Below are 25581 nucleotides of genomic sequence, written 5' to 3'. Positions count from 1 at the left end.
TTAAAACCAGAAGCAGATCGGTGCCTGGTGTAAATTGTCACAGCGCCAGGGTGTAAATTGTCACCATGCCAGCCTGGTGACCAAACCCCTTTCGGGCTGGCAAAAAAATAGGTTTACAATTGGTTGGGGAGTGGGGAATCACCGTGTGTTTCCCATTACTTCAGCCTGTCTGGTCAGGTTTGCCCTCCATGAGCGCCGACACTGGGGTTTTATCCCCAAACCACGTTGCAGGGGATGGAGAAGTTGGTGAAAGGCTGGTTTCGGTGAAGCATCACCCTGCCCTGCTAATCATCTTCTCCTGGTGAGCTGGCAAACCCTCCGAGGGCTTTCGGCAGAGCTTGCCAGCTCTTGATTGACACCTGTCAATCAAACACATCACCCATTCCTCTTATTGCATGGCAAATTACAAGAGGCATTATGGCATCACTGTCGGCTGGGAGCATTGTTAGCTGGGGAGAGCCAAGCCAGTGAGGAACCAAAAAAAAAGAAGCAGGGAATGTCTTTGTTAAGGAGAATTTGTTGGTTTCCGCCGGCTGGTCCTGGGGGAGCGTTCAGGGCAGCGCTAATTGAATTAAGAGCACATGCACTCGGGCGAGCAGCTCTCCGATGGGCAATGGTGGCGGGACCGGGCTGGCCATCGCTCCGGCGCGGCGGGCAGCAGCTGCACACTGGCCTCAGTAATTGCAGGCAGAGCCTAAACTGTTGCATTTTGCATGATGCTGTTCCCCAGGGAGGGGGAGAGTGGTGGGGCGGGGGGCATCTTCACCCCAGCTTTGATGCTGAAGGAGCTTGGTTGAGGTCAGGGCGGTGGCGTAATGAAATGCGGCAGCAGAGGGGATGATGATGCTGATGGTGTTAATGAGGCAGTGATGGGGAAGGGCACGGGGACGCCTCTGGACACTTCATCCCTGCTGCCGGGCAGGGGGATGCTCACCACTCTGGTTAGCTGCACTAACGAGGCGCGGCCGGGCGCAGGCACGGAGCAATCCCCAGTGAGGGCCACTTCGCTGCTGCCCATGCCCGCAGCCAATTTGGAGAGGGCGCACAGCCTGACTGCTCAGCTGGCAAAGCGAAGAGAGCATCCAGGAGGTGGGGGGGTGAGGGGGAGCAGCGGATTTGCCAGGTCACGGTCACCAGCTCTTAGGCAGTAAATTAGGTGGGTGCTGGCGTGCCATGCCTTGATGCGAGGATCCCAGTGGCAAGGCAGGTCCCGATCACCTAAATCTGCCCCAATACTGGGAGCCAGGGCAGCCAGGTCAGGGCAATAGTCCCTGTCCATGACCTTGCCGTTGCAGGCAGCAGCAAGGAGTGTGCGGACTCCATCGTTTATTCCATTAGATCTGACTTCCCCCTCTAACCGGATTAGAGAGGAGTCTATAAAAGCCAGGCTGGCGGGAGGAGAGCAGGGCGCACCGAGCCGGGTGCGGGAAATGAGGGGCAGGGAAATGACATTACTGCTGCCAGCAGCATCTGGCAGGGGTCTGGCAGGGGCTGCCCATGTGCCCCAGGTGCCTTATCCGGCCAGCACCGAAGCCAGGGCAGCGCCAGGCAGCAAGGTGGCTTTTAGCATCCCTTTGCACCCACAGGGCCTGGGCACCCACCTCCTGCCCTCCCAGGGACGGGGGGAGACAGGCTGAGGGGGGCACAGAGCTGCCATTTCCACCATCACAGGCTTCAGTGTGAAGGACAGCGTCCTCCTCCTTGCCTTGTCAGCCAGGCACTGGTTCACCCCAGGGACTCCCTCCCTGCCCAAAGCTCCCCTCGCACTTCGCAAAGGTGACATGAGTGTGGCCAACCCACAGCTCTGTCCCATCACGCCAGTCCTGGGGACATACTGGAGACTTGGGTGGTGGGGCAGGAGACATGCAGTGGGGGTGGCTCAGTCCAGGTGCCCCCTCCTTGCCCCTGCCACCCCATCCATCCATCATCCAGACCATTATCTCTCCCTTCCCAGAGACCAGCAGCGTTCCTGCCCCTGTTGGGCAGCGGTGCCCTGCCCAGCCTGGAGCCCACCACCGCCAGCATGCTCAGGAGGGGCGAGGAGCTGCCGCCAGCCCCTGTGCAGCCATTTTATTGCCAGGTAAGAAGCAGCCAGCGATGGCATGCTGGCACCCTGCCCGCTGCATCACCCTGCCAGCCCCCGAGAAGGCACACACTCTGCCTCCTAACAGTGAAAATCTGGCATAGATCCCACATTTTAATCTCCCAATCTATGCACTGCTGGGAGGGACGGGTTTTATCTGTAGCCTGGTTGTAACAATAATTTCTTGTGTTGTGCCCATGGAGGAGCCTTTCTGGCAGTGCCCACATCCCCAGTGCCCAGCTGTTTCAGGGTGGCACAGGGGCTGGAGGGGGGACAGCATCCCATCACCTTGCTGGTGGCAGTGCTTACTGGAGCAGCCTGGATGCACCAGCTTCGATCTAATTGCTCAATCCCAAATCCATTTAGCAAATTCTCTCCTATTACCACTGCATTATGCTGGAGACCCCAGGCACCTCCAAGCTCATACCTTTTGGCTCCAGGAAAAAAAAGAAAAGGCAGCTGTTCTCCTCCTCCAGCCTTTGTACCGATAAATGGAGCCCTTGGATGAATTTAAACCCAGCCCTCCTGGTCCTAATATCTTCCTGTACTTTAAGGCATCTGGCTTTAAAAATAACAGGTCGTTAAACCCCAATTCTGCTTATTAAATAGCTGGGAGGGAAGGGGTGGAGGGGCCCTGTGCTGCCCCAAAGCCCGGTTATTTCCCCCTCAGCAGATGACCTGCAACCCAATCCCTTTTCTCCCTACGATTCAGGCTGCAAAGCAAGAAGAAAATTAACAATAAAATAACAACCATAAAAAATAGAGAAAAGCTATTTGTTTTTCCTCCAGCTGTTTTAATTCCTCCAATCCACTGAGCTTTATTACTTCCCTTTCCGTGGCTGTGCCGGCTGCTTTATGCCCAGCCTAATAGAAACCTGGAATGGGTCACGCGGAGGTGGGTACCGCAGCACGGCTGAAATGCGGTGAGGATGCGAAGTCCAAATTTGATGGAGCCCTGGGCTCCAGAGAAGCCCCACCACCCTTCAGACCTGTGCAGGACCCAGCCCTGGCATTACTACATGGTCTATGCGACGTGTTTTCACCCCCAGCTTTGCCACTTGTGTGTGCTGATGCCCCGAGCAGCCTCAAGCCCAGCTGGCTGTATCCTCACAGCAGCACCCCTGGGTCGGCAGGTGAGGGCAGGTGGGAATTGGTCTTGAGGATGCTTCCAGCATCCAGTTTTAAAGCCTGAGTGGGGCAGTGGCCCAGAAAGGGTTTGCACAAGCCTTGGGCACCCCTGCCCTGCCTAAACATCTTTTTGTTCTGGCTAAAAATTTTAGAAAGCGTTGCTGGTAGTATTATTATTTTCCCCCCCCAACCTTTGACAGCCGTTTTCTTTCTTTTGCTTGTTTCTCCCTCCTAAAGCACAAATTATTTTCACTCCACTTGCATTGCAGTGTGGGGAATTTGCTTGGAAAGCCCTGCAAGCCCATCTCCTGACAGCCCCGGGAATCAGGGCTGACACCCTACTAATGGAGCGTGCGTGCAGGAGGGAGCTGGGACATGACAGCCCCCCCGGCAGTGGGGTCTAGGGGGGTCTGGGGGGGAGCACTCTGCTGATCACAGCCCTGTCACTTCTTCCCACTCTGCTCTGGCTGATCAAACCCGGATCCCGGTCCCTACCCTGCGGCTTTAGAGGTCCTGCTCCAGATCTGCTTGTTAATGCCTTCATTAAAAAAGGGCGGGGGGGGGGGGGCGGGGAGAGGAAAACAAAGCAATGAGGAATATTATCAGAGATGGGGTAAACGTGCCCTGCCCTGGTCCCACGGAGGCAGAAAAGCCTCTGCGCAGGTTTGTGCTGGGACATGAGCCCCCCCTCGGGCTTATCAAGGTCTGAGACTGATCTCTGCTGGATGAGCGTTCTGACCTTAGGCCGAGGTTTACACCGGGCTCAGCCGCACCGTGTTTTCCTACCCTTGTGCCCTCTTGCTAAATAGATTTGTGCCTCTCTTACCAGTCAATGAATAATTTACAAGCAGCACTTAACGATTAGGGGGGCGTTTTCTCCAACCTCTTCAAACATTTGCTTCTTCTTCAAGCCTTTCTCTCCCTGCTCCCATCACCCCTGTTTCCCTGACCTGTCACTGCCGGGGGTTTCACAAGCCAGAGGGTCTCCTGTGGGGCTGGCAGAAGTCAGTGGTTTGAGGTGTTTTTTGCCTTGCTGGTATTTTGTTCCTGGCACTGCACGTGTGCCATCAGCTCTATCGCATGAGAGCCCAGATGTGCAGACTGTCCCCCAAAACCGCACCATGGCATGGCAGAACAGGCAGCTGTGAGGGGGGATCAGGATTTCTTGCTTGGGGCCCCTTTGCAGGACCCATTTCCAGCTGCTGGGTGACCTCCGAGGAAGACAAGGGCTCCTGTGGCTGCTGAGCAGGGGGTTCTGCCTCAGCGAGCTGGGAGGGGACCCCCCAGCACAGGCACTGCTGAGCCCAGCAGCTCCGCCAGCCTGGTGCCTGCAAAGGTGGCCCACTGGTGGTGGTGGTGGTGGGGGGTGGTTGCGGTGCGGGGGGACAAGGTGCTGTGAGGGAAAATGATGGTGCATGGGAGAGGGTGCTGCAAGGTGTGAAGGTGCTGCAAGGGCTGAGAGTGCTGCAAGGGGAGAGGGTGCTTTGAGGGGATAGAGGGATGGGAGGGGAGGGGGGGATGGGAGGGAAAATGATACTGCAAGGGGAGAGGGTGCTGCAGGGGATGAAGATGCTGCAGGTGGTTAAGGTGCTGCAGGGGGTGAGGGTGCTAAAGGGTGATGGTGAGCAGGGGTGAAGGTGCTTCAGGGTCAGGGTGTCACAGGGTGAAGGTGCCATAGGGTCAGATTGCTGTAGGCTCAAGGTACCACAGGGTCAGGGTGCCGTGGGGTCAGGGTGTGTGCAGGGTGCTGTGGGCTCAGGGTCAGGGTGCAGTGGGATCATGGTGCCGTGGCTTCATTGTGCTCTGGCTCAGGGTGCTGTGGGATCAGGGTGCTGTGATTCAGGGTGCTGCAGGGTGCCGTGGCTCAGGGTGCTGTGGCTCAGGGTCAGGGTGGTGCAGGGTGCCGTGGCTCAGGGTGCTGTGGCTCAGGGTGCTGTGGCTCAGGGTGCTGTGGCTCAGGGTCAGGGTGGTGCAGGGTGCTGTGGCTCAGGGTGCTGTGGCTCAGGGTCAGGGTGGTGCAGGGTGCTGTGGCGCAGGGTGCTGTGGCTCAGGGTGCTGTGGCTCAGGGTCAGGGTGGTGCAGGGTGCTGTGGCTCAGGGTCAGGGTGGTGCAGGGTGCTGTGGCTCAGGGTGCTGTGGCTCAGGGTCAGGGTGGTGCAGGGTGCTGTGGCGCAGGGTGCTGTGGCTCAGGGTCAGGGTGGCGCAGGGTGCTGTGGCTCAGGGTCAGGGTGGTGCAGGGTGCTGTGGCGCAGGGTGCCGTGGCTCAGGGTGCTGTGGCGCAGGGTGCTGTGGCTCAGGGTCAGGGTGGCGCAGGGTGCCGTGGCTCAGGGTGCCGTGGCTCAGGGTGCTGTGGCTCAGGGTCAGGGTGGTGCAGGGTGCTGTGGCGCAGGGTGCCGTGGCTCAGGGTGCTGTGGCTCAGGGTGCTGTGGCTCAGGGTCAGGGTGGTGCAGGGTGCTGTGGCTCAGGGTGCTGTGGCTCAGGGTCAGGGTGGTGCAGGGTGCTGTGGCGCAGGGTGCTGTGAGCCCCCATCCCGCCGGTGCCGCGGCCGTTGCGGTGCGCGGCAGCAGCGCCCCCTGGCGGTGTCTCCGCGCTCCGCCATCCCGCCCGCCGCTGCGCCGCGGCTGCCGGGGGTCCCGCAGCTCCGGGGGGGTCCCGCAGCGCCCTGGGCAGCTGTGCTCGGGCTGGGCTGGGGGTGTCCCACTGCGCCCTGGCCCCGGATGAGGCTCAGTTAGGTTTGCCGGTGAGCTGGACACCCATGGGTGCCCGAGCCCCCACGGCACGAGGCTGGGCACCCCCAGCACACCTGTCATGCAGGATTAAGCCCATCAATAAAAGCGACCCATAAATCAGCTGATGTGACCCCACGTTATATTTGTGCCCCTCTTATTTCTCAAGGACATTAAAGATTCAGCAATTTGCTTCCGCTTTTATTTAATTAGCTTTTTGCCCCTTTTATTTAATTAGCCAGCACTCAAAGATCCCGTGCCGAGGGTGGGTCCCCCAGTGTCCCCACTGTGTGACATGGGGGCACGGATGGGGTGCCCTGCATCCAGCATCACAAGGTGGGGAGAGGCCCTTGATGGCATTCAGAGTACGACAGAAACCTCCCAGCACCCAAATCCAGCCTCAGTCCCCCCAGTCCCTGTTTCCAGCTGGCTGGGCTGGGGAGAGGAAAAGTAGCTGGAAATGTTGTTTTCTTGGAGGCAAGATGGGGCGAGGTGGGATGGTGAAGAGGGGGATAGAGGGGCGAGCGGGTTGCAGGACAGTGGAGGGTGCTGGAGGGGCAGGGACCCAACGGCAGGGGGTTGGGGGTCTGGGGGGGGTCTGGGGTTGCAGACGGTCTGAGTGCTGCAGCTGTGCTGCATCGGGGTTTGTTGGTGACCCAGGCTCTGGGCAGCAGTGGGAAACACATCGAGCTTGGTGGGTTTTGCATGTGCTTCTCCCTCTTGGGGCTGCATGGCCATGGGTGGGGCAGTGGGGGGTATGGCCTGGGGCCCCCAGCAGCCAGCCAGAGCAGGGAAAAAAAGAGAAAACTGCTCCAAAATTCTGGGTTTTGTGTGTCTGGGGGTGCATGCATTGGCATGGGTGCGCCCCTGTGTGTCCTGCTCCAACGTAACCCCAGCAGCGCTACTAAACTCTTGGTGAGCGCAGCACAGGAGGGCTCATCCATCCTCACTTAGTGACTTCTCAGCTTTTCCCGGTGCTAATTAACAAAGGATGGGGCCCAACAGCTGGGAGGAGACGCTCAGGGCGGCGGGTGCTGAGGGCAGTGGGTGCTGCACAGCGCTGGGTGTTATCAGCCTGGTGGCTTGGGGTGTTGATGGATTTATGCTCGCTGCTGAAATGCAAGGGGGTTTTATCAGCAAATCGAGTCGATACATAAGCAAACGTGAAAATGGATGGCCACCACGCCGGCCATAAACTGCTGCCAGGCCAAGGGCAAGTCACAGCAGCGCCTGTCACTGGGGGGGGGGCGGGGGGAAGCTTGGGGGTTAGCCCTCTGCAGCCACTGGTTTTCCAAAGCTAGGGGCTGAGAACGCTTTGAGGGCACTTAAAAAGTGTGGGGTTAGGGGAGGGTATGTAACTCGGGTCCCGTGCACAGGTTTTAAAAGGGATGCTTGGAAAACAGACCCTTTGGGGTGCTGCCAAGTCTCCTGCTGGTACTGGGGTTTTTTGTTGTATTTCTCCACTTCCTCACATCCCCAGCTGCTAGAATTGTGTTTACCTTACACAGATGAGGATGTTTTCCTATGAGGAAAAAAAAAAAACCCACAAAGAGCCAGTGGGAACCCAGGGTAACAGTCGCAACCTGTCTCCCTCATTTTTTGATCACAGGAGGGGGCTTTTTTACGCTTGGCCCCAGTTTGCGGTCATGGGTGAGCAGCAGTGGTGGGGGATGCTCTGGCCCATCCTGGGAGGCTCTGCTGACCTTCCCTTCCTCCTTTTCCCTTTGGTCCCCACCACCAGCAGCAGGACATCCCTTTGGGACATCATTCTGGTTGTCCCAGTCCCTCCCAAAAGCAGCCCCGTGCAACGGGATGGGGAGGAAATTGTTTTTCAGGAGCCAAGTGCTGACTCAGCCAGAGTTTGCTCCCAAAAGTCATCTCATCTCTTCCTAGCTGTCGATTTTCTCTTTTTCTCTCTCTCTCTTTTTTTTTCTTTTTTTTTTTTTTTCCTTCTTTTTCTTTGAGCAAAATAAACCAGCAGCGACTCGCAGAGGAATCACAGTCCCTGCTGGTAGCACAACTGCTTTCTTGAGCCTTATCTTGAAGAAGCAGGCAGGCGGTGGGAGCCCAAGGAGCAGTTGTCCCTACACGGAGCATCCTGCCTCCCCGAGTTACCCGGTGTAATCTAGAGGCTTTTATTTCCTTGTACGACACGATATCAGCAGCCGGCAGCTGGGCCCGGAGCCGGATAGCGATGGTAATCACCCACCCTAAAATCATCATCCTGGTTAGGAAGGGAGCAGAAGATGTGGTGTCTCTATTAAATCGAACTCGGCTCAGATTAAGCGCTTTTCAATGCAATCCAATTAACTCTTAAATTGAATTGTAATGCTTTGGCTAATATACCCCCGTCCCTGCACAGCTCCCCGCCCCCAGCCCATGCATGGGAAGGGAGTTCAGCCTTAGTTTAATCAGATAAAATCCCGCTTATGTGCTGCCTTTCACCGGCTGGTGCATCCTGCCTGGTGTGTGGGCAGTGGGGGGCTAAAGACCCCCCTGTTTCCCCCAGGGGACCGATAAATGCCCCAGGGATTGGGGCTCACCAGGGAAATGCTTTGATTTTGGAAGTAGGGCGGGGGAGGCAGGGAAATGTTGCCCCACATATACATCTTTTCCCCGGGCGTTGTCCAGAGGATGGGTTTGGGTACTGGTGTGTCCCCAGGGAGGGGCTGGGGGCATCCAGGACCTGACATCCCCCCCAGCCCCATCCCGTACCAGTGTCCCAAGGGGATGTGTAAGGTTGATGAGGGCATCAGGCAAAGCAAATAAAGGCGTAGCTATCTCCTGATGGTTTCCTTGTGAGCTTTTGTTCCACAAAAGAGGGAGAAATAGGATTTTTTTTCCCTCTGATCTTCCTAAGCTGCTGCAGCAATTTTTTTTTCCTCAGATATGTAAATCTGAGCTTATCCCATCTTCATAACAATTAAGGAATTGGGCTTAATACTCATCCAGGGACATGTTATTTGTTGAGCTGGAGGGAGATTGTGTTGCGGAAGAGGCTGGTGCTCTGCCAGGGGCTCAAATGCCTCTGTGCTCACAAGTGAAACGAGTTGGCCTGTCCTCAGCCGCTCTCAGGGTGCATTGCTGTCCCCTCCCCGGCCAGGGATGGGGTCAGGCCAGGCCATGCCAATGCAGAACCCTCTGGCACACCTTATTTTTGGCCACTTTCGGACCTTCCAGCCTCCTGTGGCGGTTTATTGCTAACCCCACTCCCTTGCTTCACTCCATGCTGCTCCGTCTAGAGTCTAGAGATGGATTGATTCCAGCAGTCGAAGCTAATCGGATACATCAAAGCGTCTTGGAGCAATTTGTTAAGTAAATAAATAATAAAAAAAAAAAACAAACTTGGCCTAAGCAAATATAGGAAGGAGGGGGGTGGTTTGTCGGGGTGGATGAAAGGCTCTAAAGGCAGAGGAAGCTTCAGAGGCTTGGAAATTATGAGGAAAAAAATTTAAAAATAAATAGTTGAGTGCAAGGAGTTTCAAAGCTTCCATCATTTCAGACGTGGATTCCCAGCCTTTCATCCCAGACCCCTGCGGGAAGGAGAGACGCAGCTATCTCTGGGTGGATGTGAGATAGGAGGTGTAGGGGGAAATGTGTCCAAATACCCTTAACTCTGCACCCATCCCTGGGGACAGCGCCGGGGTGATGCTGCCTGCGGGGAGTGGGACCGCGGGCAGAAAAATGGGGTGGTGGTTATCTGAGCAGCGCTGGGCTGGGACTGAAGGCTGGGTATGGTCTTCCAGCCTCTGCAGGTGTTGTCTGAGCCTAGAAAAGCCATGGGTGAACCCAGCACCTTCCAGCACAGGCAGGGAAAGCAGCTGCCCAGCCTGGGCAAGCCAAATGCAGCCCTGTGCATTATTGATGGAGCAGATAATTGCACACTTCCCACTGGCTCTTTGATGAAAAATTGATGGCACGGGACGAGGTAGCGAGGGGCTCCATCGACTTACACCGGCCTCTTTGTTTCCTAACAAACACCAGAGGAGAGGTGGGTGCAGGATGCTGCAGCGGGTAGGAGGTGCAAGAGCCGCTGCGGGTGCCCTGAAAGGGGGATGGGACTGGGGGAACCAGCTGGGACAGAGCATCCCTAGCCTTAAAATCCTATAAATTCAATCTGGGGATGAAAGTGGGGTTTGATCAGCAAATTATCCTCTGTTCAGGATCAGGCCAAACCCCAAGGCAGAGCTGAAGCCTGATGCCGCCCAGCATCTCCAAGACATTGGTCCTCAGAAGTTAATTGAGCATTTGAAACATCAGAGAAGTGTGCTGGGAGGGGAGAGCGTTTCCATGCCCGCATCCAAGGCATGGAAATGAGGTGCTGTCACTGCCAGAGCCACCTGGCCGCACTGGGACCCGGTGGTGGCTGCCACCGTCACCTCCCTGGGTCTGCGCTGCTGGGAGCAGGAGATAAGGCAATGGGGACCGAAACGGGGCTGGGGCTGGGGAGGGGGGGCTGGGGGCTGTAAGGGGCTGGTGTCTCAAAGGGAGTGCTTGCAGGCAGGCAGAGCTGCAGGCAGGTGCTGCCCGCTGGGCCCGCTGGCTTTGGAAGGGGCAATGGCACGTGCGATGGTAGGAGGGATGCTAGAGGGGGAGAGATGCGGGTGGCCAGGGCAAGGAGCCGCACAGCCAGCTGCCTGCAGCTGGGATGCACCCGTGTGGGAGCAGCCGGGTGATTTTAGGCACTGAGCTGCTGCAGGGAGGAGCTGCTAAGGGAAGGGTTGTGTTGTAGCAACAGCCACCGGCGTGCCAGGCTGCCAGGAGCCCTTGCACCACCAAAATCCCTTTGCCAGCAGGAAGGGCCTGGGAAAAACAGCTTTTCCTCATGCTACAACCCCCCCAGCATGGCTGTAAGTCCACTGGCCAGCAGCTCAGGTGGTGGCACGGGGATGGGGACGGGATGTTTGTCCGGGGGTGGCTGAGCCGCTGGGAGTTTGTTTGGAGCAGGCAGAGCCTGGCAACCCGCTGGCAGGCAGGGCTGGCTGAGGGGAGCAGGGTGCTGGGGGCACCCCAGGAGCGGGGACAATGCTGTACTACAGACCCTTCTCTGCCACTGTGAGTGGGGGGGGGGGGGGGGGGGCACTGGGCGGGGGTGGGGACGTCGCCCTGTTCCTGGTGTCACCAACAGGAGCTGAGGACTCAAAGGTCCCTGTCACAGGGACAGTGCCTGGCTGGGGTTGCTTTCAGCCACAACCAAATTTCCTCCCAAGGGTGCATGGGTTAATGGTCCAGCCATGCGATGATGCTCAAAGCCAGGCATTTCTAAGTGTCCCCAGCCTCAGGAGAAGGTCTTCCAGCCCTGCAGCCACAACATGTTACACCCAAACCTCAAAGCGGGGTGTTGGAAGCATCGCAGCCAGTGATTGTGGAGGCTTTTGGGGCAGGGCTGGATCCTGACCCCACACCTGCAGTGCCAAGGGTGTTTTGCTCCAGGTGAAAGCCAGGAACGCTGCTCCCAGCCATGGGGAAGGGGCTGAAGGAGCTTGCTGCTCCTCTCAGAGGGCTTTCCCCAGTCTGCTCCTTATCCTCACCCTCTTCTCTGATGTCTCCTGCCAGCTCCACCAAGACAACGTGTCCCTCCCAGGAGCTGACAGCGTGGCCAGCATCCTGCCCGGAAAGCAGCCATTCCCACGTGGGACAGGAGCGCTGGCAGGGGAGCAGAGGTATGGGGACCACGCCGGTTTTGCGGCCCCCTCTTGGCTCCTTCTTCTCATCCTCCTTGGGGTGGTTTCCTCCTTCCTCCGTTCTCCCCATGTTTTCCCCAGCAGCTTCTCCTCCTGCCCCACCACTGCTGATCTTTCTCCTCATCTCCTCCAGGCTCCCATCCTTACTGCACCCCCACCCCCACCCAAACTTGCCTTGCCCCCTGGCACCCCATACAGGCTCCTGGCTCCTACAGAGCATTCCTCAGCAAAGGCTTTGCCGGTGTTTCACTCTGGTGGGAGCAGCTGGCCAAGGGTGTCCCCCTGTTCTCTGCTCTGCAGGTCCCAGGAGATCATCAGGGACCCCCAGGAGCTGGTGAGTGCCAGGGGAATGGGAGGAGTAGGGGGCAGCGGGGGCATGGGGGGGGACAGCAGTGTCCCTGAGGCAGGTCCTGGCTCCGGTGGGGACCAACGTCCGGCTGCTGTTGGCTCTGTGCTGCCGGTGAGTGAAGGTCTCGGTGGGGGCAGTGCTTGAGTTTGGCTGTAAGGGGCTGCACCTTGGGCACCAACCCAGTCCTGGGTGAACCAGATCCCAGGCAGCTGGGGAGGAGGGGGCTGAGCCTCTGGCTGCACCTGCCCCCCCCTTCCCCAAGGCTGTGTGATGCCGCTGCACCCCCTCCCCGCGCCCCAGCCCCCCCCGCAGGCCGCTGGCCAAGGCCGTCCCCAAGGCTGGGAGTGGGGGGCCAGGGGAGCTGGAGGCACGCGGCTCCCTCCGGCCAAGGTCCCTGCTGTCGGGATCCTCTCCACAGCCCGGCGTGGCAGGGAGGGATTCAGGAGGGTCTGCCTGGGAAGGTGCAAACCCTTGGGGAATTATTTCCCCCCAGCATCACCCGGCAAGGTGTCGTGCAGCCACACGGGTGCTAAAAAAACCCCAGGCTCATCTGTGTAAACATTCATCCCTCTGTTATTCTTCACCACCTCCCTTCTTCTAAATACCTGCAAAGCCTCGTAAGGCTCAGAGCGTGTGGCTGACCCCCAGCTGCAGCACTGCTGCACCCCATGGTCTTGGGAGAGCTGGTTTTCCTCCCAGGGGGTGGTAGGAAGAGATGGGGAAATGGGGGGGGGGGGGGCTGGTGGCTGGAGGGAGAGATGGGGGGGTGGGCAGGAGAAGGTTTGGAGGGACAGGAGAGAAGGATGGATGGATGGAGAAGAGAAGAGAAGGATACATGGATGCATGGATGGATGGGAAGAGGATGGATGGTTGCAAGAGGCAGGGGAAAACCTGGATGTTTCTTAGCTCCTCCATGGTGGGTCTGACTCTCCAAAGAAATACCCTCAGCCGAGCTTCTGGTGCTGGGGAAAGCCCCGGCTGGCCGCGGGGTGCCAGCAGCTCTGCTCTGGGCTGGCAGGAGGCGAGCGGCTACCGACTGGCACTGAAGCGGATGGCAGGGGACCTCCTGTCCCTGCGCCAGCATGTCACCAGCCTAGAGGTGGAGAACGGGCATCTGCGGCGCAGCCTGGCCACGCAGGAGGACCTGGGCCACGCTCTGCTCACCGACGTGGACCTGGATGTCATGACCCGGGAGGAGCTGCTAGACAGGCTCAGTGCGTGACAGGGGAGGGGAAGGTGGGAAGTGGGGGACCCCCCTCCCTGTTGCAGCAGAGGGGGCTGCACCATCCCTGGCCAGGTGACAAGGATGTGGCATGGGCTGTTGCAGCCACCCTCAAGCGCAAGCTGGTGGCCAGCACGGCAGAGATGAGGAGACTGAAGGACCGTGTTCAGCAGCTGCAGAATGAGCTGATCCGGGTATGGACAGTGGCAGGAGTGTGCAGGAGCTGCCTGGGAGGGATGGAGTGGGGGTGGAGGAGCAGGGGGGCAGCAGGGAGAGCGTCATGGCACCCCCATAGCCAAGCGAGTGCCTGAAACCCCCGTGACCCCCACCATGAGCCTCTCCCAGCTCTACAAGTGATGCCCTAAGGCTTGAGGCTCAGCGCAGTGGTCCCTGGGGGCTTTTCCCCTTCCTCCCCCCCAGAAAAACGACCGGGAGAAGGAGCTGGTGCTGCTCCAGCGAGCCCACCAGCAGCAGCAGGCTGCGCTGAGGAGGTGCCAGGAGAAGGTGGCCAAGACGAAGGGCTTGGAGGAGACAGTGCGGCAGCAGGAGAAAGTGAGTTGTGGGGCACAAGGTCGGGGTGGGAAGGTCAGCCTGGGGGGGCATGAGGCTCTGTGGAGCAGATGGGACCCTCCGGCCCATCCCAGCCCTCCATGAGATCTGCCTGGTCCCAGGACCATGGTGGCTGGGGAGGTGTGATGGTCACCACTGCCTCGTGTTGAGCTGGTGACATGGGAATGGCTCTGCTCGCTCCCAAGGTGATCGAGGTGATGGAGCGGGTGCTGCAGGAGCAGCTCACTGGGACGGGCCTGAGCACTGAGAAGCCATCAGGTGGGTGCAAGCAGAGATGGGGACCCTCGGGGGGGGGGGGGGCCTGCTGCATTCCTTTGGCCGTGGGATGGTCTGTGGTGGGGGATCAGAGTTGGTCCTGAGCCCTCCAGCACCCATTCCTGGGTGTCGGGGAGGTGAGGGCTTGCTCCTAACCCCCATCTCTGCACGGGATGGGGGTGTAGGACACATCCCCCCCCACTCCCCAGGTGAAGCCCTCTCCGAGGAGGTGTACACTGCTCTGCTGGCTGAGAACCGCAGGCTGCGGGAGGAGCTGGCCAGGCCCCACCACCACCCCACCCCCCTCTCCCCACGGCCCCCAGCTTTGCCGGTGAGACTGGGGAGGGGGGAACAGGGCTGAGATGGGGAGTAGAGATGTGGCACCCCAGAAAGCAACACCAGGGGGTAACTGGGCAAACTGGGGGCATCACCTAGGTGGCAACTCCAGCTCTGTGGGGTGATAGCCACCCCCGTGGCTTGCTGCCCCCCAAGAGCAGGGTGTAGGAAGCGGGGGGTGATCCAGCATTGCCTTTCCTCTCTCCTGCTCATCTCATGGCCTGCAGGGTGTTTTCGGGGGTGCGGAGAAGCTGTCTCTGCTGGCCAGGCTGGAGGAGGCACAAGCCCGCGGGCGGGTGCTGGAGAGGCAGGTGGGCATCGCCCTCCTGCACCCCACTTGCTGGTGGGGAGCTTGGGGGTGTTGGGCCAGAATGGGGGGCTCCTCTAGCCCCCGCACCTTGGAGAGAACGAGCCTGGTTTGGGTCTGTCCCAGCTGGAGGAGGCGGCGAGGAGATGGGGAAGGGAGAAGCAGGAGCTTGGCACTCGTCTGCTGGAGAGGGAGCACGGCTTCCCCCACGCCCCCGCCTCGGTGAGCACCCGGGGGGCACCAGGGCCACCCCACATGGGGGCTGGCAGCCAGTGCTCAAGATCGAGGGGGGCTCAGAGCCACCCCTCTGCACTCAGGCAGCTGGCAGGGGGGGGATAGCGGGGGGACTCCGTGCCCACCCCTACATCAGGGAGGATTTGCCTCAGTTTCCCTGCAGGACCCTGGGCAAGAGGTAGAGAGGAGGGTGGTCCCTGGCACCACAGGACCCCCCCAGCATCCCAGGATACCCCCCAACCTCAGACCCCCTTGTTGCAGTCCTCTCATCCCCACCCGATGCCCCCCAGAGAGGGCTGTATTTACAGCTCCTGAGACATTCTCCTGTTCCCCAGCAGAACCTGCCAGCGATCTCCGCAGCCCCCCCGAGAAGACCGCAGACCCTGGACCCTCTGCCCCAGCCCGTGCCTGGGGAAAGAGCTGGAGAAAACTAATGCTGGCATGAAGGAGCCAGTGCTTTTTCAGATGATGAAATTACAGAGTAAATCAGAGGCGAAGCAAAACGTGAGAGGGTGTCGGAGAAGCAGGGCTGCAGTCCCCGGCGTGGTCCCTGGGGACCCCTGCGCAGCCGGATGGGTGCAGCAGCACCCTCCACCCTGCGCTCCGTGGGGTGACGGTGGGGGCTGGGGTTTCGGGGGTTTATCTCCCCCGTGGCGTAAGCGCAGCCTTGAGCGGAGGCAGGGATGCACGGAGCCAAGGCTGTGGCCGTGAGAGCGTCCCAGCCGTCCCCCAGCTCGCATCCCTGAGCTGGTCTGGCTGTAAGGAGCTGAAAGCGCTTGCTGGGATGGTGGGGGTGACCCCCCAGCTGGGACCAGCTGGGTGTCACCCGGGGTCGGGTTCCTCATGCTTGGGGCTCAAGCGGCCGTAAGGTCAAGTAGATGGGTTTGTCTGGGATCAGGATGAGATCAAACTTGGTCCCGACTTCCACCGCTCTCATGGTTTCGATCTTGAAGTTCTCCAGGATCTGGGATGTGGGAGAAAAGAGAAGATGGGAAACACTGGAGGTGCCAACACCCACGTGCCGCCTCCCCGACCCCTTGCAGTGCCATGCCCCCAATGTCCCCAGCAGCAGGATGCTCACCTGCATGAGGAAGAGCTGCATCTCCAGCTCAGCGATCCGGCGTCCCAGGCACTGGCGGGGTCCGAAACCAAAACTCAGCCCCTTGAAGTGCTTGGGGCCAGCTGCCAGCCAGCGCTGGGGGCTGAACTGCTCCGGCTTGGGGAAGACCTCAGGATCCCGGCCCATGGCGTAGAGACCGACCTGCACCAGCGTCTGCAGGGAAGGATCAGCCCCTGTGGGTCTTGGCTCCCCACGTGGCTCAGCTGGTGCTTGGGGTGCAGGAAGGGGGTGCAAGGATGGGATCCAGCCCCACGGCTGCTCCCTCATGTCACCCACCCATGCTCCAGGTCCCACCTCCACCCAGAGCCCTGTGTGAAGCAGGCTGGGGTGAGGAGGGACCTGGAGGCCATGCTAACCTTTGGGGGGATGCGGTAGTCCTGGAGGATGACCTCCTGAGTGGTGTACCTCTGCAGGGTCACTGCCACGGGATGCAGCCTAGGGGGACAGGTCCCACACACCTGATTTTGGGGGCAGCCTCACCTGCTCATGTCCCACCTCAATGCACGACATCCCAACAGTGCCAGCGATTCGGGGAGGGAAGGGGCTGGGGGTGGTTTTCAGCGGGGGCTTCTCCTCACCGGAGTGTCTCCTTGATGGTGGCTTTGAGCAGCCGGATGGTTTTCAGCATCTTCACCCTGTCCCCTGCTGCCTCCTGCTTGGCAGCCAGGACTTCTGCCCGCAGCTGCTCCTGGACCCCCGGGGACCGCGCCAGCTCAAACATGGCCCACTGCAGCGTCATGGAGGTCTGGAGCAGGGCAGGAGAGCGAGGCTCAACACCAGCCAGGACCTTCTCCCTGCCCAGCAACCCTGCCCGCTCCTTACGGTGTCCACCCCGCCCGCCATCATCTCGGTGACGCTGGCCTTGATGTCATCCAAGGGCAGCTTGTCCTGCATGATCAGGCTGCAGAGGATGCCCATGTACTCCTTGGTGCTCTTGCGTTGCAGCCGCAGGTCCCGATAGACGTTTTGTATGCATTTGTCCGCTGAAAAGACATGGAGACATGGTGTGGTCTTCCTCCCCCAGGGCCATGGTGGAGGAGGAAGGCACCAGATGTGGCACCTTAGGACATCGTTGTCCCATGCCAGTGGCTTTTCCATGGGAGCTGCTCCTGTGGCAGCTTGGGACTGCGGTCCCTGCTGCAGGACCCAGCAGTGGCTGGGTGGGCACAGAGGGTTAGGGATGAGGATGCCCTGGGGGAGGACACCCTGCAAGAGAGTTGTGCCAGGTGCCAAAAGCTCTCAGAGGCCACAAGTCCCTCTGGGAGAGCTGCTCCCCTCAACATGATGCCCATCATCTGCCCTTTATCGCTCCTGGACAGTTCCCCACTGTTCCACCCCACAAGCTCCAGATATGAAAAGCCTTCCTGGACCTGGTGGCCCCTTGCTGGGTGGTTGGACCCAGGAGAAGGTCTCTGCGCTGGTGAGATGAGGTTGCGCTACAGACCCAGGTCCTCAAAGGGGCCTTGGGTGACACAGGACGGTGCGGGCAGGAGAAGCACTCACCCTGGGAGAAGATGGCATCCCAGGCCCGGACGTGGTCCCGCCACATCTTGGCGTTGAGGTGGCGGAGGAGGGCAGGCGGCAGGTAGAGCATGGGCGAGGTGGTGTGGAACATCAGGGTCACGGCATCGATGAAGCGCTGCGCCTCGGGGTCCACAAAGTCCTGCAGCAGCCCCAGCCGCTCCCCGTAGAGCACGTGGCACACGGCTGCAAGCACAGCACCCGTGAGGGGACCCAGCCAGGGGGGAACTTCGTCCCCTCCACCCTCTCATGGCCAGCTCCAGCCTTTCTATGGGGACCTGGCTTGGCCTCCTGCTCACTCTGAGCATCACAGGGCCAGGAAGGCATCCCTTGTTGGGCATCAGTTGATGACCGGTAGATGATAAAACAGTGTTTTATCAACAGTTTTGGGTTGTTCTCTGCTTGTCCAGGGAGAGGACATCCCTCTAGACCCTGTGGCTTTGGGGGAGAAGCTTGTTTGCCCATCTCTGCGGATGAAGCTGGCGGAAACACAGTGTTACCCATCTCGGGTACCTTGCAAAGAGGTGTTTCAGGGGGACATGCCTTGCAGAGACCCATGCCCCAGACACTCACACTCCAGGGCAAAGCGGAAGAGCTCGTGGGTGAAGTCGGCCGTCCAGCGCTCCCGGCCGCTCTTCCCCACCTGGGCCCGTGCCCGCTGGATGAAGTCCTCGCCCACTTGGCTCAGCAGAGGCACAAAACTCTCCACCACCTGCGGTGACAGCACCTCCTTGTTGAGCATCAGGCGGTCCGAGCGCCAGGCCTCCCCCGTCCTGTGGGACACCAAAGTGGGGGGTCAGAAGTGTCCTCCCCCATCCACGAACCCCACACACCCCCTCCCAGAGGATGTCACCTCCCAAAGCACAGGGCCAGTCAGCATCCTCATCACCCTCCTGATGCTCCAGCTTCTCACCACCCCATGTGCCAGGGCTATTGCGTTAGAACCTGGGAGCCCCGTTTTAAGGGTAACCCCCTGGCACCCCGACTCACTTGAGGAGCACGCCGTAGGGCTTGTTGCGGTAGTCGCGGTAAGCCACCCAGGGGGGTACACTGAAGCGCTCCGGCAGCGTCCCCTCCGCCTGGAAAAGGGTGGCAGCGTCCTGGGGGCTGATGATGTTCACACTCTCATAGACACCCAGCTTCTCCCTGTTGGGGTGCGGAGGGGGGTCAGCCCCGCACGCTGACCCCCACCTGCACCCCTCCCCGCAGCCTCTCACCTCCCCAGATCAAGCACCTTCCCCCAGCGCCCCCAAATCAACCACCCTTCCCTTCGCACCCCCTAAAATCCTGCCTGCAGGTCCCATCCCAGGGTATGCAGCGGCTCAGCACCAGAATCAGGCTCCCAGGGCTCAGGCAGCCACAGCCAGGGGTGCAGGACCTGGACCCCCACCCTTCCTCCTCTGCCTGGGGATGTCAGCTCCAGACCCCACGGAGATCAGGGTGGGCAAAGTCCGTCTCCAGCCCCCCCACCCCCTCCTCCCGACATCCCACATCCGCCAGGCACGAATGGGTCTCCCCTTTCGCCCCTCACCGTGGCACACAGCCAGCCGGGCGGCTCCAGCAGCTCAGGCACCCATTCACCCCCTCCTCACCCAGAGCAGGACTGGAAATAGCAACAGCATCCTGGACTGGGCAGGCTGTGGAGCCGGGGGGAGCGGGGCGGGGGGTGCCGGGGGCAGACTGCTGCCTCACCTGTAAATGGGCCCGAACTGCTGGAACTTGCGAGCCATGATGTGGTGGACGTTGTGCAAGCCGCCCTCCTGCCAGAAGCGGTAGAGGTTGAGCCAGCCAGCGCGCCAGTCGCCAGGCAGCTGGTTGAAGGGCCGAGGAGCTGGTGGGATGGGGGAGGCAGCCCCTCCAGCCCTGCGGCAGCCCCCGGCTGGGGCTGGGGGCCATCCCCGCAAGGCACCCGCAGCCCGGGCGAGCATGGGAGCAGGTGGCGGGGGAGGGAGTCGAGGGTGGCCTCTTTTGTCCCCCCGGCTGGCCTCACTCAAGGCGAGATGCTCATGCTCTTGCCCGCCTCCCGATGAGTCACGGCCGCCCCAGGGACAGGGACAGGCGAGGGCATCTCGCCCCGGCAAGGCGGCAGGCACTGGGGCACGGGGCAGCCAAAAGTGGTCGGCGGAGCCCCATCCCCTCCCAGCCCAGCCGTAGCGGGGCTTGCCAGGTGATGCACAGACCCTGAGTGGCATGGGGTGACAATGGGTGACGCTGGCAGGTGGCCCACACCACCCCAATAAAAGCGGGTGCTGTTGCAAGCGCTGAAAATGAAAATTTAACTGCCAAGGGGAGGTATGCTTTGTCTGCAAAATAAATAATAAAAATTACCTAGGGGACAAAACAAAGCTCAGGCGTGATGGGTGACCACAGGAGGGGACATCCTTGGGGACTGCCTGGCCATTGCCAGGGGTGTCTCACCTCTGCCCGCCCCAGGACAGGGGGTGCTGGGGGAGGCGGGTCCCCCCCTCCCAGGGCAGCATCAGCTGTCATTTAGTGCAGGAACCCCAACACACACACACACACACCAGGAGGGAAAGACTTTTTGGGGTGTCACGGTCCCCACCAAGCCAGGGACAAAGGCTCCAGCCCCTAAGATCAGTGGCAGACAAGATCCTGTGTCCCTAGGCCCAATGACACCCACTGGTGACCAGTTAGCAATGGGGGGGTGTGGGTGGTTTGTGTCTGTGGGAAGGGAGGAACTGGGGGGGCCCTGAGCCTTTCTGGGGTGTCCCTTCGGGGTGTCCCTGGAGTTGGCCTTGAGAACCCCCAGGGTGCCCCTGGGGTGTCCCTGGAGTGTGGGGAGGACTCCAGACATGTCCCCTGCCTGCACCGACTCTGTCCCCTCCTGTCCTTGCCCCCTGACTGCACCAACTCTGTCCCTCCTGTCCCCTGCCTGTCACCACCTCCATCCCTGCCCTGTCCCCTGCCTGCACTGGCGCTGTCCCCTGCCTGCACCACCTCTGTCCCCACCCTGTCCCCTACCTGGCACCTCTTCTGTCCCTCCTGTCCCCTGCCTAGCACTGCTTCTGCCCTTGTCCCCTGCCCACACCACCTTTGTCCCCTCCTGCCCCTGTCCCCTGCCTGTCCCCTCCTCTGTCCACATCCTGTCCCCTACTTTGCACCTCCTCTAGAGGTCCCTCCTGTCTCTTGCCTGTACCACCTCTGTCCCTCCCTGTCCCCTGCCTGCACTGGCTCTGTCCCCTCTTGCCCCCTATCAGGACACTGGCTCTGTCCCCTCCTGTCCCAGCCACTCATCGCTTGCTCCAGCTGCCACCATCTGCATGAAGACACCTGCCCTGGGTGACCACCTGCCAGCCCAGTGCACACCCTGAAGCAGCCCTACAGCCCGGGGACATGGTGGCACAGTGCCACCCCCCTGTCCTCCCCCCCTGCACTGCCACTGTCCTGGGTGGGACCCGCTGCCCCCTCTCTGGCCAAGGGAACGGGGTCAGTCTGGAGCGGTTTGGCCAAGCTGATGCTCGTAAAAACACAGGCCCAGGGGACACGGAGGGACGCGTGGGCACAGGGCTGAGCTCTGCCCTCACACGGGGCTGGGTGGCCCTGTCAGCCACCAGCTCCAGCCCCCAGAGGGGACAGCCACCCATCACACTCCGTGCCACCTCTGCACCCCCTCTCTCCCCCACCTCCCTGAAGCGTGGGGAGCCAGCTCACGGGCTCCATCCCCCCAGCCTGGCCCCCACATCTCCAAGGGGTCCCACACACACTTCCGTGCCCGCCCCCCGTGGTGCCCCCAGCTTGTCAGGGCCCCTCCCCAGCAGCGTTGCTGCCGCTGCAGCACGAAGGGAATGTGGCGGTTCGTCCCCCCTCAGCCACCCCCCAGCACGCTGCTGGCACAGGAACCCACGTGGCTGGGGGGGCTCTGACGGAAAGTTGGGGGGTGAGAGCAGGAAACAGGCCGGGGAGGTGCTCAGCAACCCGCAGTATCACTCCTTCTAGCAGAAACCGCAGCAGGGAGGGGGCTCTGGTGGCTTTTGCTGATGGCCCCATCGATGCCAAGCGAAGCAGTCGGCATGTGGCCAGGGGCGGCATTCCCCCGCCTCTGCCGCAGCAGCTCGCCCACGAAGCCCACATGACTCAGGCATACTCTCTGCTATTTCTGCACGAACCAAAATTCTGCACGAACCAAAACCGAGAGTCTTTCCCCTCCCCTAGTGGCCTCCTCCCCTTGTCACCCATGCTGGGGACAAGGTTTGTCCCGCCAGCAGAGTTTCCTCCTAATGAGAGGTGGCGCCCATGGGTGCCACACTTTCGCTTTTCACCCGTGGGGCTTTCCTGGCGCGTATCATCTTCCAAGCAAGTGGGGTGACTAATCTGCCTGACACCTTCACACCTTGCCCCGGTAAATCACACCTCGGAGAGGCTGCTGACACCCCCTCAGCTTTCTGCTCCATGGCAGGTAACCCTGCTGAGCCAGCACCGCAGCCCCAGCCCCAGCGAGACCCCAGCCTCCCTGGAAAATCCACCCCCCCAGCCTCATCCCTGGGGCTGGGAATGCCAAGGCTGCAGTGGTTAAGCAGAGGGAAGGTGTTTTGGTGGAGCAAGCTCATCCCTTCCGCATCTCTGTCCCCCAGAACCGACGGGAACCAGCTGGGATGGGGCTGACTTCAGCCGGGGTGATGCTGGAAGCAGATCTGTTTTGGTGGGGGCAAGGGACTGCATCCCCTCACCAGGATGGAAAGCGGAGCACAAGGGTGAAATCGGTGGCTGGAAACAGGGCACGGAGCTGGCCACATTGCTTTCTTACCTTAAAAATGCAGCCTGCATCCATAGGTGGACCTACGCAGCTCAGCTTGCACCAGTCCCTTGGGAAGGACAGTAGTTTCCATGTGTTTTCCAACAGGCTCTTTTCTTTTCTGCACCATTTTCATCCTGGGGTCTTCCCTCCTCTCTGTGTGAGTGAATCCATTCATCGCAAGCTTTCAGCTCCTGCCCACGAGCAGGTGGTTGGGAAAATTTCAGTAGTAAAACTCTTGCCCAGAAACCCCCCATGATTCACTTTGAGACTGGAGGGGTGGGGGGAAACTCATTTTCATAATGTTATCTTGAAAAAGAAAGAACTGTCAGCTGCTAACAGACCATAGCCATGATCAAGCAGTTGCTGCTGGAGGGTTTCCCCTGGGAGCAGAGAGAAGAGGATGACCTGGATGTGCCAGGCAGCATCCCTGAGGGATGCGGCGCTGAGCGCATGGTGCTTGAGGAGCTGCCAGGGGCACTCAGATGGACCCAGCCAGGACAAGCTTTAATCTGAAACAGCAGCAATTCTACCTTGTTTTTATTGCCCTGCTCCATTAAACTGAATCTCCTCTTACTAATTTATTTCGTGCAGTCCCCAAACCAAAAATTGCCGGGCTGATGCCTGGATTTCGGGGCCTCCATCAAGCTGGGATGGGGCACCTCACCCTCGTGGCTGGGACTGCTCCTTGGGGATCTCAGGGTGGAAGTTCATGGCTGGGGGAAAAGCATTTGTGCGGCTGAGGGCAGGAGTGTGGCCCATGGGAGGAAGGCACACTGGTTTAGCTCATGTTTAACTTCCTCCAGCATCTCTAGGTCACCTCGTTTCCAGTAAACGGCTGGATTTCCCACTCGCGTTGCTCACCGCTCCGTCTTGGTGGCAGAGCATCACCCACGCCACATCTGCCATGCCCCAGCATGGGCCACGGGCAAAAGGAACCCAGAGCCACACACAGGCAGACAGACACCTGTCCAAGGCTGGCCAGATCCTGAGATCCCCAGGGAAAAGGGGGGGAACGGCAGCAAACACCCCCTGCAAGCAGAGCTGCCACATCACCGACGGGGAAACGGCTTGGACAGGGAGGAGCAAGGGGTGACGGCAGCTGGGTGGCAGGGTTTCGGGCACCCGACCCAGACACCTGAGCTCAGCGGATGGCTCCCTTTTGCCCCCCTGTCCCAGGGGGCGCGGGCGATGGCACTGGGCCAGGTGGGGTGGGCTGGGTGGGCAGGACACCCGTGGGGAGATGGCCCGGGGGTGACAGCCCGTGGGAGCGCGGCTGGGTCGCGCCGGCTCTGGTTGCGGCTGCAGTTCGATGCAAGAAAAGATGCAAGATAGAAAAATGCAGGGGGAGGGCTCCAGCCGGTCTGCCGCAGGGAACGAACGGGGAGGGTGGAAGCTGTTGCCGTGAGGCGGCAGCACCTCTCCATCCCTGGGATCCAGCTCTTGCGAAACCAGGAGCGGCCGCCGGGGCTTTCGCATTCCAGGCTCCAGCCGGCGCCTTCTGGGATTGCTCTGCACCCTCATCCCGCCGGGAAAAGCTGCCCAGGGGGTTGATGTAGCTGCAGACAGCATCTCAGATGAGCCTGCAGTCAGTGCGTGCCCTGGATGCCTCGCGTGGAGCGAGCAGGCAGCTCCTGTGGGATTTCTCACCAGCTCTTGCATCCAGTTCAGACGGATACAGGATTTCCTGGGTCTATTGTCCTGCCCAGCAAAGCCTCCTCCCAGAGCAGCTTCCAAGGCCACTGGTAAGGCTGGAGGCAGAAATAGCCCCAAAAAACAGTGCTGGGGAAAAAACTGAACACTGTTGGGGCTTTTGTTCCAGGCGTGCGACCGTGCCTCCCTCCGCCTGCGCCGCAGGAAGCCTGGAGAAGCTGCTGCAGTACCTGACCTTCCTGTGCGTGCCTGCTGCCATTGAAACAAGGCTCTCGAAATAACTCGCTCAAACAATGTGGCCATCGAGCAACGCCTCAGCCTTGCCCTCCCCACACGCAGGTTCTCCCTCCGGCAGCCCCGGAGCCTGCAATCAATTCCAGCGCATGTGTTTGCCCACATCTTTCAGCTCATAGTACCTAGAGGAAATAGTTGGTGGCCAGGGGAAATGCAGCCCAGAACAAAACACAACCTGAAATGTGCAGTCTGATGCTTTCCTCAAGAAATTTAGCAAAAGGCTCCATCTTTTGTCCTGGCTGTCCTCGGGGAGCAGGGTTGGGGACCCACTTACAAAAGCTGGGCTGGGGGAGGAGACGCTGCTGCAAGGCCCTGTGCAGGTCTGAGGGGTCTCTGTGCTGCCCAGGGACTCCGAGTTGTCCCTGTGGCACTTGGTCCCACGCTCCGAGCCTGCTTCTTGGGCAAGAAAAAGGAGCCTGGGCAGCCCCAATGCTGCTACTGCAGCCCTGCACCCCGCACATCCCCAGCCCATCGATTCTGACCCGCTCCCGGGGGTTCAGCATCGCCTCCGTGTGCTGCTCCCCACCCTCCCGCTTGCCTCTTCCCAGGGCACTGCAGAACACGTCAGTGTCTGGGCTTTTTCCTGAGGGGTTTTAGAGCTTTGGTAATCCAACCCTTGGCAACAACAGAGCTGGAAATGCAACATCTCCATGTCCACACACAGCACCCAAGCGATGACACCGGGGCACGGGCTGTCTCTCCCCTCCTGTCCTGGGTGAGCTCCCGCCGCCTCCCACCACAAAGGTGGGGGCTGCCAGAAATCCCGCTTCTTGTTTTAGCTCCACTGAAACCCACCTGCCTTTCGGGCTCATTTCTTCTTCTTTACGTCAAGATGCCGCTGCCGCATATGCTGCCGGCGCCAGCGGGAAGTTTTCTGCCAAACCCAGTGCTAAGAAAGAAGTAAGGCAGGGGAGGCTTTCACTTTCAGCTGCCAATCCCTCCCTGCAGACCAAGGACCTGCAAAACCCTCCTGCAAACCCAGGTCCCAGGGGACAGAGGTGCCCGTCCCCGTGCCCCTACCCAGTCCCCGTCACCGCCGAGGCTTTGTGGATGGAGCTCGATGGGGCACGGCCACAAACCAGGGCTGGAGCCTGGGGGGCTCCTACCCCACTGCCAGTGCCTCCTGCATATTTTCTGACCTACCTGCAGGAACAGGCCCAGCAGCAAGCGCTAGGAGTAGCACACAGAAAGGCAGCTGGGCACGGCTTTAGCTGAAGCCACAACCCTTTGAAAGCCCTGCAACAGGGGGCCGAGAGCCGCAACAGGTCTGCTGGGTTCTGCAGCCAGTCCTGCTTTTGTGCCAAGGTGCTTTGATGGAGGGTTTGAAAGAGAAGGGGAGGCATCGTT

General features: G+C 60.2%; 2 protein-coding genes across 4 annotated transcripts in view; one reads left to right on the top strand and one right to left on the bottom strand.

Annotated features, from left to right (window-relative positions):
- CCDC33 (coiled-coil domain containing 33) overlaps window positions 1-15334 on the top strand; it is a 43971-nt gene extending 28637 nt beyond the window's left edge. The window contains 10 exon segments of the mRNA XM_055796328.1: window positions 1955-2080; window positions 11493-11599; window positions 11921-12096; window positions 12764-13183; window positions 13297-13385; window positions 13612-13743; window positions 13947-14019; window positions 14226-14347; window positions 14580-14667; window positions 15242-15334. Coding sequence (XP_055652303.1) covers window positions 1955-2080; window positions 11493-11599; window positions 11921-12096; window positions 12764-13183; window positions 13297-13385; window positions 13612-13743; window positions 13947-14019; window positions 14226-14347; window positions 14580-14667; window positions 15242-15327 — 1419 coding nt within the window. The 3' untranslated portion in view covers window positions 15328-15334.
- Window positions 15335-15364: 30 nt separating this feature from the next.
- On the bottom strand, window positions 15365-25109 carry LOC101916429 (cholesterol side-chain cleavage enzyme, mitochondrial). 3 transcript variants are annotated; one of them, XM_055793825.1, is made up of 11 exons: window positions 25030-25109; window positions 22300-22481; window positions 19227-19294; window positions 18525-18680; window positions 18108-18307; window positions 17517-17720; window positions 16836-16996; window positions 16592-16758; window positions 16370-16448; window positions 15975-16166; window positions 15368-15857 (listed from the first exon to the last, which is right to left on the bottom strand). In XM_055793825.1, exons 2-11 carry the CDS (start codon window positions 22321-22323, stop codon window positions 15735-15737), a joined length of 1374 nt encoding a protein of 457 aa, XP_055649800.1. In that variant the 5' UTR covers window positions 22324-22481; window positions 25030-25109; the 3' UTR covers window positions 15368-15734. The 3 variants fall into 3 exon arrangements, with proteins under 3 accessions (XP_005239488.2, XP_055649800.1, XP_055649799.1); XM_055793824.1 differs by lacking the exon at window positions 25030-25109 and having other exon boundaries at window positions 22300-22547; XM_005239431.3 differs by lacking the exons at window positions 22300-22481; window positions 25030-25109 and having other exon boundaries at window positions 15365-15857; window positions 19227-20181.
- Between the last annotated feature and the right edge of the window lie 472 nt (window positions 25110-25581).

Source organism: Falco peregrinus, chromosome 1 (genome assembly GCF_023634155.1).
Source record: "Falco peregrinus isolate bFalPer1 chromosome 1, bFalPer1.pri, whole genome shotgun sequence".
Classification (NCBI taxonomy): Eukaryota; Metazoa; Chordata; class Aves; order Falconiformes; family Falconidae; genus Falco; species Falco peregrinus.
The sequence above is the reverse complement of the archived record's forward strand: the minus strand, read 5'-3'. Positions and strand labels throughout refer to the sequence as shown.

Coding starts and splice junctions, on each gene's coding strand:
- LOC101916429 (XM_005239431.3), bottom strand. CDS start 19,726: ATGCCACTCAGGGTCTGTGCATCACCTGGCAAGCCCCGCTACGGCTGG. Junction 17,721..18,107: donor CTTCCGCTTTGCCCTGGAGT/GTGAGTGTCTGG, acceptor CTGTGCTTGCAG/CCGTGTGCCACGTGCTCTAC. Junction 15,858..15,974: donor TGCAGCTCTTCCTCATGCAG/GTGAGCATCCTG, acceptor CCCACATCCCAG/ATCCTGGAGAACTTCAAGAT.